The sequence below is a fragment of the Pyrgilauda ruficollis genome, unplaced genomic scaffold (genome assembly GCF_017590135.1).
Source record: "Pyrgilauda ruficollis isolate IOZ18807 unplaced genomic scaffold, ASM1759013v1 scaffold9, whole genome shotgun sequence".
Taxonomy (NCBI): Eukaryota; Metazoa; Chordata; class Aves; order Passeriformes; family Passeridae; genus Pyrgilauda; species Pyrgilauda ruficollis.
The window spans coordinates 1,938,273-1,949,914 of NW_024531043.1; the positions used below are offsets into that span (position 1 = coordinate 1,938,273).

The 11,642-nt window shown below is 43.1% G+C and overlaps 1 protein-coding gene across 1 annotated transcript in view; it reads right to left on the reverse strand.

Annotated features, from left to right (window-relative positions):
- The window catches only part of RNFT2 (ring finger protein, transmembrane 2), a 30,007-nt gene extending 18,434 nt beyond the window's left edge, over nucleotides 1–11,573 (reverse strand). Inside the window, exons 1-6 of the mRNA XM_041488564.1 lie at nucleotides 11,454–11,573; nucleotides 9,194–9,377; nucleotides 8,416–8,881; nucleotides 4,273–4,751; nucleotides 3,737–3,813; nucleotides 1,516–1,616 (exon numbers count right to left, since the gene is read on the reverse strand). Of these exons, the coding sequence (XP_041344498.1) occupies nucleotides 1,516–1,616; nucleotides 3,737–3,813; nucleotides 4,273–4,751; nucleotides 8,416–8,498 (740 nt within the window). The 5' untranslated portion in view covers nucleotides 8,499–8,881; nucleotides 9,194–9,377; nucleotides 11,454–11,573. The remainder of the gene's footprint in view (nucleotides 1–1,515; nucleotides 1,617–3,736; nucleotides 3,814–4,272; nucleotides 4,752–8,415; nucleotides 8,882–9,193; nucleotides 9,378–11,453) is intronic.
- Between the last annotated feature and the right edge of the window lie 69 nt (nucleotides 11,574–11,642).

Below are 11,642 nucleotides of genomic sequence, written 5' to 3' on the forward strand. Positions count from 1 at the left end.
AACAAGAGCTGGGCTCTGTTAATACTCTTACCTGAACCAAAGATTCAAAAATTAATGTCCCTTACATAATGTCATTTACTGGGCTGAACATTTGCTGTTTAAAAAAGTGGAGTCTGGGACAGCAGAATTTCACCCAGCAATGGGCAGGAGCTACTGGCCTGAGCAATAATGAGAACTAGACCCTAGTCAGGCTGAAAAAAACAGGATTCATCCTCAGGGTATTTACCTGCTAAAGCCTCATGGCAGAAAGCAAAAACTTAACTGGAAAAAAAAGAAAAAAAGAAAAAAAGAAAAAAAAAACACCAAAAACCAAAAGGAAAGTAAAGTAACCAACCCAAAATGAAAAGCCTGAACATAAATTTAAAATACTCACAACACTGGCACAGCACAACAGGTAAAATTACACCCTAAAAACAGAAACAGAATCAGAAACTTTACTACTATTCATGCACTAGAAACAAGAAAAAAAATCAGGAAATGAAAAATTAAAGAAAGAAATAGAACTGAAGCAGACATTTCTAATTTGACAAGCCTGGCTTGTGAGTAGTCCCAGGTCTAGCAAGCAAGAGATACACCATGAGCATGACAGCACTGCAGCACTCACAGGAACAGGGCTGTTCCTGGAGCTGTGGCCCAGCCCAGCCACTGCTAATAAACCACACTCTAAATGTCTGTAAGATGCCCCCAAATTGCTAAAATCCCTTTATTTTAGCTGCTTTAGCCTTTATTTTGAACTAGTCCCATTCATGCTTTTAACCTTGGCCACCTTCTTAGACACACCCTGTTACCCTGTGGTGCAAACAGATTTCACTTCCACACCTTTCTGCCATTCCTGTTGCTCCTTTCCCACTCCCTCCCACGAGCTCCATCCAGACAATCCCATGGCTTGGCCTCTCCCATTCAGCCCCACATTCAAACCTTCTCAGCTCTCCCTCTTTCTCTGCTTATTATATGCTTACACCTGTAATTATTCCTGTCTGCTTTATATTAAGTGCTGAACCAAATCCATGAGCACAAACCTTTCTGTATTTGAGAACTAACTCAGTCAGGATTTGAAAAGCAAGGTAATTTTAATTCTCTCAGATCCAAGTGCCCTGAGAACACTGGAGTAAAGCTGCCATTTCATCTCCTGTCCTACACTCCAATCTGGATAGACTGAAGAGGAAAATCAGTGGGTCAGTTCCTCATCTGCCTCTGACACCTGCACTTGATGTTCAGCTGCAGTGGTCACAACAGGGGTTCAGAGGGCATTTTGGAAAGGATCCACCCTGCTTTGACACCATCACACCCTGACCCAGTTATCTGCTTATGTCCTTTACTGGCAGGAGCATAATCCACTGCTAAGGTGACACATTCTTTTCCTGCACTGGAAGATATTACAAAGATGTAACAAAGACAGCAGATCCTTTAGGCACATACACTTCCTCCCACAGTGTGGGGGAGGATGGGCTTCCCTCTTTCCCTCCCTGGCAATTCTCACCTGCTCCCACCCTGTACAACACAGATTTTGCTCACCTGTTGTACAGCTGCTGAGAGCTGAATGTGTAAAGCAAGTACAGGGTGTTTCCAGTGAGGAAGGCCAGGATCCAGAAGACAACCAGCACTGATCTCTTCTCCTGGGCAAGGAAAAGAAGCAGAGTTATTTCAGCTCAAAACCTCAAGACTTGAGCTGAGCCTTCAACTGCTGAAAAATCCAGCCCAGGGGATGCAAATATGTAACAAAGTGTTCAGTAATTAGTTTATTTACTCAGGACTAAGAAGTAGTCTGCAAGGTAAAGGCATCTAGAAACACAAGCAGAAAGGCTTCTCACTCCTGTAACCTTTTCAATGGAAATTAATTGAAACTAGCTGGTGAAAATGACAGAATTAGTTGCAGAATACATCTTCAAAGCTGGGTTCTTTCTTGGGACACCTAAAATCTCCTGATATTTAAAATGCAGGTTTAAATAAGTCCATTCCATGTATTATCCTAAATTCTGAGCTGTCACCTGGCTGCAGTGACAATTCATCAAAGGGATGTTTTCTAAAGAGACTCTAAGTCACTCAGTGGAAGGCTCAGCTAAATCAAATATACTACGTGCAGCACATCTGGGGATATCCTAAAGCATGGTGGTTCTGTAACATTCATTTTTGATTGAACAAATAATTAAAGGTCAAAAGAAGTGGAAAATTTTGCATTTCAACATACATGGAAAGTTACAGACAAGCTGGATGGCAGAAGACACTGTCCTGGGTCTTGGCCCTTGGTAACTTGGAGGAGTAAATTTTATTCCTGAGAGGAAAACACCCACCATTTTTCTTGTGAGCTGATTTATTAAGAAAGGAGTTCTCTGTGGCTGCTCAGCAGCCAGGCCTGCTGTGCTGAGATTTAAAGCAGGCAGATCAAGGGGCACACTGCTGGAAGGCCAGAGGTGCAGAGTGCAAGGCAAGAGCAATCTGTTACTGGGTTGTGCCATTGATCTGCTCACTCACTGCTGGATCCCACTGATTCCACTGCTGCTGGCACATACAAGCATGCACTTGTGCCACCCATTTTGTAATCTGGACAAAAAAGCAATTCTAGCCTTGTGCTTTTAGTGCTGTTGAAGTGTTCTCCCAACACAGAAGATCAGAAGACCTGAAAAGATCTGCTGGTTTCTTTACATTCTAAGCATATTAATGCCCAGAGCATTATAAAGCCATTAGCAAGCAACACATCTATGAAATCTTTCAGCTGAACATCTCAAAGCATTATCTAAATGCTAATAAGCTCAATCTCATCATTAATAAGTGAAATAGGCTCAGCATCTCTGCAGTACATGATGGGAAAGCCAAGGTGCAGAGCAGGGCTGGAACAGGCACTGCCAGGCAGAGGGAGGTGCAGATTACAGCATCCCTGACCTGTCCTTTTTGTTTTACTACACCACATTTCACAAAAAAAAAAAAAAAAAAAAAAAAACACAAAAAAAAAAAAACACAAAAAAAAAAAAACACACAAAAAAAAACCACCAGGACAGAGACTTTGGGAGAGCATCAAGCATCAGTGAGGAGAGGCAGGAAGGAAAAGACAGATCTGTGCACAAATAAATGCATTCAGCCCTAGACTGCAATCAAATGTTCATCACAGATGCCATTTTGTGCTTGGAAAATGATGTTTGCTGGGAGCAGAAGTGGTGGAATCCAAAACGCAGGGAATTCTCAGCACTTTGGCTAAACTTTGTTAGCCTGTAAGCCAAAGCTTAGAATTAAACACAGGATTTGATCTGAGACCTTGGAAAAGGCTTCCAAACTTAGGTGCTAGAAACAAGAATGTGGATTTATAGTTTGAAGCAGAGACAATTTAGAGTTTTAGAGCTTAAGACATATAAAAAATAAAAAGGTAAACAAGTTACAAAGGTAAACAAGGGGTTTAGAATACAGTACTGTAGGTCTGTGTGTCATAACATGATTAGCTAAGAAAGTTTACACTGTAGCATGAGTCCATAAGTTGAAAGCCCATAAGGATTGATTCAAAAACATAAATATCCTTGTTGGCAGTGTTTTATTGGTCAATAAATCATTAAAAGGTCTTGTAACTACGAGTCTTGTGACTTTCTGAACCATGCTGTGAAGATGCGAGCCAAATCCACCCTTCCTATCTAAGCAGAAAATAAGAAAATAAATCACATAATCTAAAAAACTCAGAGATCCCATCTCTAACTCATTGAAAATTCCTTCAAAAATCCCCATACAGAAAAAAGTAAAATGCCAGACTCACCTTCAGAGCCACCTGCTCTCGGAGCGTGGAGTTGGCGTAGGCAAAGGTGCTGGCCATGCCAATGCACACAGCAATTCCTGCAGGGAAAGGCTCTGTCAGGGAGAAACCTCTGATGCTGTTTGACTTGATTTCACACCCACCACCCCACCTGCAAGACAGGAGTCTCTGAACCCTTCTGTGCCACACAGAAATCTTTGCTGTCACCAGTGTAAGCTCTCCCCACCCCTCCTAGAGAGAGCTCTGAGGGAGAAGCCTTGGTAACATCCTCAGCCTCACAGGAATGTCAGGGAGAAATCAGAAAAGGAGCAGCACTGGTCAGGACAGGAAACTGATGGATCTGACCCGGATGAACACAGCTTGGACTGAGAGTAGGGGGAATTTATCACATGCATTATCCCATGCATTTGAGTATGTTCCCTTCATGCCAGACTCCATCTAGACACTGCCACATGGATAAACATATCAGACATCAGAGCCTGATAAAGCCTCCCAACCACCCTCTAATCACAGCTCAAAAAGCTTTGACAAATGCTCACCAAGCTTGTGCTGGAAACAAACTTTAGCCAGGAGGATCAAGATGAAGGGAAGTCCCTTTTGCAGCCACCCGACCACAGCTTTGAGCTCCGAGAGAGCCGGGGCCGGCGTTCCGGCCTGTTCCTCGGCGCCCTCCTCGGCGTGGCCGTGCCGGTCGCCGCCGGCCATGTGCAGCAGCGAGGAGCCGCGGTGGTGGCCGTGCTGGAAGTGATGCGCCGGGGCCCGGTGGTGGAACGGGGCCCCCTCGGCCCGGCCGGCGCCCTCGTCCCTCGGGGCTGGCATCTGGATGAACACCTCTCCCCCTCCGGCCGCCGAGCCCAGCACCAGCCCCGCCGGGAAGGGCGCGGCGGCGATGGAGGCCGCGGGGATGCCGGCCAGCCCCGAGAAGAGCTGCTGAGGGGAGGCGGCCTCGGCCTTGAGGCTCTCGAACACTCCGCTCTCGTCCACGCTGGCCTCCGAGCTCAGCGTCTGGCTCCGGCTCCTGCAGCGGGCACAGACCCCGGGATTCAGCCAAAACAGGGGCACAGACCCCGGGATTCAGCCAAAACAGGGGCACAGACCCCGGGATTCAGCCAAAACAGGGGCACAGACACAGGGATTCAGCCAAAAGGGGGGCACAGACCCCGGGATTCAGCCAAAACGGGGGCACAGACCCCGGGATTCAGCCAAAACTGGGGCACAGACACAGGGATTCAGTCAAAATGGGGGCACAGACACAGGGATTCAGTCAAAATGGGGGGGGGACACAGACACAGGGATTCAGCCAAAACGGGGGCACAGACCCCGGGATTCAGCCAAAACGGGGGCACAGACCCCGGGATTCAGCCAAAACTGGGGCACAGACACAGGGATTCAGCCAAAATGAGGACAAAGACCCCAGGATTCAGCCAAAACGGGGGCACAGAACCGGGTGCTGGTTTAGCCCAGCCCTGAGCGCAGAGACTCCTCACACTCTCTGTTGTTGGTTAGGGGTTTATGTACAAATCACGAATTTGGGAATTCCCCAAATCATTCTGCTGGGGAATGTGTCTTGAGCTGTTTATTTTCCAGCATCAGTCTCATTACGTGGTTATGACAATGTGAAGATGCCAACAGCTCATGTTTTCAGCAGTAGCTAAAGAACTTAATGTTACAACTCACTTTAAAAGTTTTCTGACCAATCACACAAAGCAAAAGCATACTGACAGTAGTTCTATCCAACCACTATGAGCACACCTACCTTTTGGTTAAAACAATGCTTGCTTATTTAGAATACAATACCTGCTTGCAAGCATTAAAATGCAATGCACAGAGCTCCATTATTAAGCTTAGAACTTCCTAATATCTTGCTAGATATACTTTTCTGTAGCTTAGGGAGTTATACTAGACAAGCACTAATACACAGACCATTGTTCTATTTGTCCTTACTTTCTACATGTCATATAACTTTTGCTGACAAATCTTATGGCTACTGCTTAGCTCCAATCACAGTTCTGCTGTCTCTGAGGCCTGCCTTTTGCAGCTTACCCAAGACCCTCTGATTTTAAGGATTCCCACTCTCTCAGAACACCCAGATCCCCAGATGCTTTTCCCAGATGCTTTTCCTTCTTTCTGTCAAGAAGTCACAGCTGCATGACTAGAGGCCAGTACCAAAATCAGAGAGCCTCTCCAGACCTGACCAGAACACATCAGCTCCCCCACCAAGGAATGAGGCTCCCAAACACCCTGCTTGCTTTTGTAAAAAACAAAGAAATAATATATCCAGTACCAAATCCAGTATCTTCTATAATGATTTGAGTATTTTAAGGAAAACATACAAAACCTCATGGAACCTGACACAGCACCACCAAGTCAAAAGAAACAAACAAATTAACCAAGTGAACTCAAAACAACTACCTACCCCCAAAATCCTCTGTCTTTATTCTGGGACAATCACTACCTGCCCACTGATGAATTGCACTAGAAGAGACACAATCACCAGGGAAAGAGAAGCATTGAGAGCTGCTTTGTGTGTCCCTGACCTGACACAGAAGTGAAGGGTGTGCTCATGGGTCCAGATAAACTCTTTTATTTTTATATTTTGGGCAAATTGGACATGGATGTACCCAAATTACTGGGCAGAACTGGTTCTGGCACTGATTCTTTCCTAAGCATGTTGGAATACAGGCAGATTCCAAAAAGAAAGTCTAAATACTTTTATCCTAACAGCAAAAGACAACAGGGTTTATTTTCTTCACTAGAAGTCAATACAAGGAAAGTTTAGTTGAGAGGGAACAATGCAGGTGACAAGTAGAATGATCACCAGGCAGTCAATACCTGACAGACAGCAAACACTCCTCTAACCTGCAAAAGCAGAGTAAACAATAAACAAACCCCAGCAAGAGGCAAAACCCACAAGCAAGGCATGGTGCAGAGCTTTGGTCTCTCCTGATTTGAATCCTGGGAGATCTCTAACTTTAGGAACAGCAGTTACAAGTTGAGACAGCACACGCAGGGCCCTCAACCCTCTCTCCCACATGGTTCCAAAGCCTCCCCAGGGCACAGAGCTCTGCCTTTCACCTCCCTCTGGGGACACCCTCAAACCTCTCTGGCCAAACCTTCCCACTAAGCAAACTCCTAACAAGGCTTTTTGTAGCTGCACGCCATTCCCACTGCATCTCCACAGGCTCCTGCAAGGAACCAAGTCAACAAGACATTGCACACCTCGTTCTGGTCCAAAATATTCATCAGCCAGGCCTTTAAATTCACACCTAATGTTACAGTTCAGGGATGTACAGGCAGCTTATGGCTGGGAATGTGAAAAACAGCTTGGGAGGAACCCAGTGCTACAAATAAAGACACAACTATCCTTTGGAATAATATTGACAGGATACACGAGTGTGCTTTCAGCAGGAAGGAATTAATCTGTGATGTATTTATACACAAACAAGGTTTGTTTAAATTGGGAGGCTGCTGAAGTTAACAGAAGTGAAGACCAGTGGCAACAGCATTTCCTTCTACAGTTAGAAAAACTTCAGCCTCTGTTCCTGACTATGTATTTACCCTGTTAAAAATCAGAAGTATCATGCAGAAAAAAAATCGAAGATGGCTTTCTTTCCCCCTGAAATTGAGAATGGTACCATGAGAGCAATGGCCATGGCTTCAACTCTAATTGCAAAATCACTCTAGAAAATAAAATATTTACTAATGATATTTCACTTATAATCTCAGCTCAAACAGAGCAAGGAAATTTGTTAGTCCCATCTTTGTCTTGGAGTAATTAGATTAGTTTCTTCTTTAGAAATAAAAATAAAATGTCATACTCTAACTCTGGGAAAGCACCAGGGAATATTTAGTACCAGAACAACAACAGTGGCAAGGCTCCCTTGATGATGTTATAATTACAGAAACAAATTAGAGGTATTCTAAATACTCAAATACATGAAGATAGATACAAACTTTGGGAAGATGTAAAGGGTCACCCAAACTCTTCATAAAACACTAGGAGTAGTTGGGAGCTTCAGACCAACAGATTTTTTAAACACCTCAATAAGAGAAGTGCAAATGGTTCCTGTTCACACAGGTCCATTCTTGCACACTGACAGCGCTCAGGGTGCCATGAATCCAACCCCTCCTAAAGAGCTCACAATCCTGCTCATGCTCTGCCAGCTGGGCCAGCCTGCATCACCCTGAAACACTGTGGCTGGCAGCAAGCAATGAGTGACAGCAAGGAGAAAAGTCAACTTGTCTCTAGAATCCCCAGACTCGAGCAGAAAGCCCGGCCACAATACACACACAGGAATTTGACTTTCTCAGTTTTGAGCTTTCATCTTTTAAAACACCCCTCTGTCAGATTAAGCCTTTTCCTGACCCAGAGATGGGGCAACTGAGAGGAATTTTAAAAACTTTTATTCCATTTTCAGTCTCATGAGAAGGGTGAGACAACACAGAGGTTATAACTCACACCATCAGTATCATAAGCCAACTACTTCCTAATTACAATACGTTTTAAGTGTTTCTTGGCCTATCAGCTTTTGCCACAAGAAAAATGTGAAGAATGTGTCTGGGTCAGAAAAAGGCTTAATCTGACAGCCCTACTCCTAAATCATAGGAGTATACATAAATAAATATCTATACCCTTCTCTTGGGAGAGGAACCTGGAGGGAAGAGGAAGAGGAAGGATTTACCTTTCAGGAGGCACGGTGTCCGTGTTGCTGCTGTGCCGCCTCTGCATTTTCCTCAAAACCCTAAAACACAACACGCTCAACATGAACCCTGTGGCTCAGCAAATCCCAGAGTGGCTACTGGCACAGGCCCTGGGGGCAGAGGGCAGTGGGACCCACTCAGCTGGGGACATGGCTGGCAGCAATCATTTGTTTCTGTGACAGAGCACCTTGAGCTCCCATTTGTTTCTCAGCACACTTGAAGAGACAGCTTTGAATGGCAAACGGGGGCACGCAGGTTCCAGGCTGGGCAGGAGTCACTCAGGTCCCCTCCTGCAGGAAGTGGCAGTCACCAGGAGGGATGGCATGTCCTGGCAAGGAACATGGGGACACCTAACAGTGGCTCTCGAGGTGGCACATCACTCAACAGCCTCTTGGGAAATGACATCCAGTCTTCTTTTTCTGCAGGAACTTGCTCTGCAAAGCAAAACTGAGAGGGAGGAAGAAAAAGAAAACATGTAAACATTTTTAATAAAAAAATACTATTAGCTCATGACAATATTCTTTTAAACAAGCAACTCATTCATTTTAATCTACAGCAATACCATTTGCAAAGTCTGGACAGTAGCCCCAGAGTACAACAGCTACTTAATAAAATGTAAAGACTAAGATCTAAATACTCTTGAATATAAAAAATTATAACAGTATTCATAACACATGACAATATATACATAGATGTGCAGCCCACGTGTAAGGCACAGTGGCTCTGGGAAGGTTTGCCAGCTGTCTCAAAGCACAGTACCTGAAGAACAGCTTTATCCAGAGGTGAAAGGTGCCACACTGGCAGAGATGGAAGCTCAGGAGCATGCAGACATTCACAGATGGAGTGCTCCAGACAGTTCAGGACAGTCCAGACTTCAAACTCATCCCAGGTCCTCCCAGCCAGTGACTCTCAGCACCTGGCCACAGTGCTCACAAAGGAACACCTGGAGGATGCACACACAGAGAGCAGTTTTCAGCACAGTTTTACCTCTCCATGGCCCTGGGAAAGGCAGAGAGGTGCATGAACCCTTGGTGCTTCGAGCCCTGCCCACGGGCCTGACCCAGCAAAGCTGTTTTCCCCTGGGACTGGCACCTGCAGCCCTCCCACAGGCACTCCCTGGGAGCGCTCCCAGAGTTGTGCTCTGCCTTCATTGTGTCCATACACACACCTTTAATCACACACACGTGTGTGTGTCTGTAATAAATACAGACAGACATAAATGTATTTATATGTACGTGCACTTGGATCACAGAACATATCACACACATATATCATAATATATACTTTATATATCCATCTATACATACACATATGTACAAATGCATGTGTAGATACATATATATGTGTGTGTATACACATACATACACACTTACATATACATAGATGTATAGATATAGATCTGTTAATGTATACCTACATACCCATCTATTGACAATCCTATACATAAATATGTGTACATACATATATACAGACATATCTATTAATACAGTTCTGTACATACACATACATATGTAAATCTATATATACAGACATACACATAGTATACATATATAAATATAAATACATATAGATAGACATACATGTGTATCTATATATAGACATATCTATTAATGTGGTTCTAAACATACACATACATACATAAATATATATATATACATAGTATACATATATATTTATAGACATACATACATGTATATACATATATGTGCACACAGAAGTATCTATTAATACAGTTCTATACATATACATACACATATACATCCATATATACACATACATATCTACATAGTATACACATATATACATATAGATGTACACACATTTATATACATATATATACAGAAATATCTACTAATACGGTTCTATACCTGTACATACATATACACATCTATATATATACACATATATACATAGTATATATATGGTTATAACTCACACCATCAATATCATAAGCCAACTACTTCCTAACTACAATACATTTTAAGTGTTTCTTGGCCTATCAGCTTTTGCCACAAGAAAAATGTGAAGAATGTGTCTGGGTCAGAAAAAGGCTTAATCTGACAGCCCTACTCCTAAATCACAGCAAAGCTGTTTTCCCCTGGGACTGGCACCTGCAGCCCTCCCACAGGCACTCCCTGGGAGCGCTCCCAGAGTTGTGCTCTGCCTTCATTGTGTCCATACACACACCTTTAATCACACACACGTGTGTGTGTCTGTAATAAATACAGACAGACATAAATGTATTTATATGTACGTGCACTTGGATCACAGAACATATCACACACATATATCATAATATATACTTTATATATCCATCTATACATACACATATGTACAAATGCATGTGTAGATACATATATATGTGTGTGTATACACATACATACACACTTACATATACATAGATGTATAGATATAGATCTGTTAATGTATACCTACATACCCATCTATTGACAATCCTATACATAAATATGTGTACATACATATATACAGACATATCTATTAATACAGTTCTGTACATACACATACATATGTAAATCTATATATACACACATACACATAGTATACATATATAAACATATAGATGTACACACATGCATATAGAAATATATACAGAAATATCTATTAATACGGTTCTATACCTATACATACATATACACATCTATATATATACACATACATACATAGTATACATATATAGTTATGCACATATGTATATACATCTATATACAGACATATCTATTAATATGATTCTATACATGCACATAGGTACATACATCTATATATACACAGTATACATATATAGATATACACACATATACATATATATGTATAGGTATACATGGATACATATACATATATATACAAAAATATCTATTAATACGGTTCTATACCTATACATACAGCTATATATATGCATACATATATACATGGTATACATCTATAGATATATACATATATACACACAGATACATACATATCTACACGTATATCAATTAAAACCATACAATTCTATACGTACACACATATACACATGCACACACAGACATAAGCCAGGCCTTCTTTTCCGGTTAGGTGAGGGAAGGAGGCTGCTGCTGGACTCCGTGGCGCAGTGCCCCGGCCCGCCCCGCGCTGCCCCGTACCTGGCTCGGCCCGGTGCCGCCGGTGCCGCCCCGCGCACGCCCGGCCGCGGTTTCCGCCCGCCCCGCCC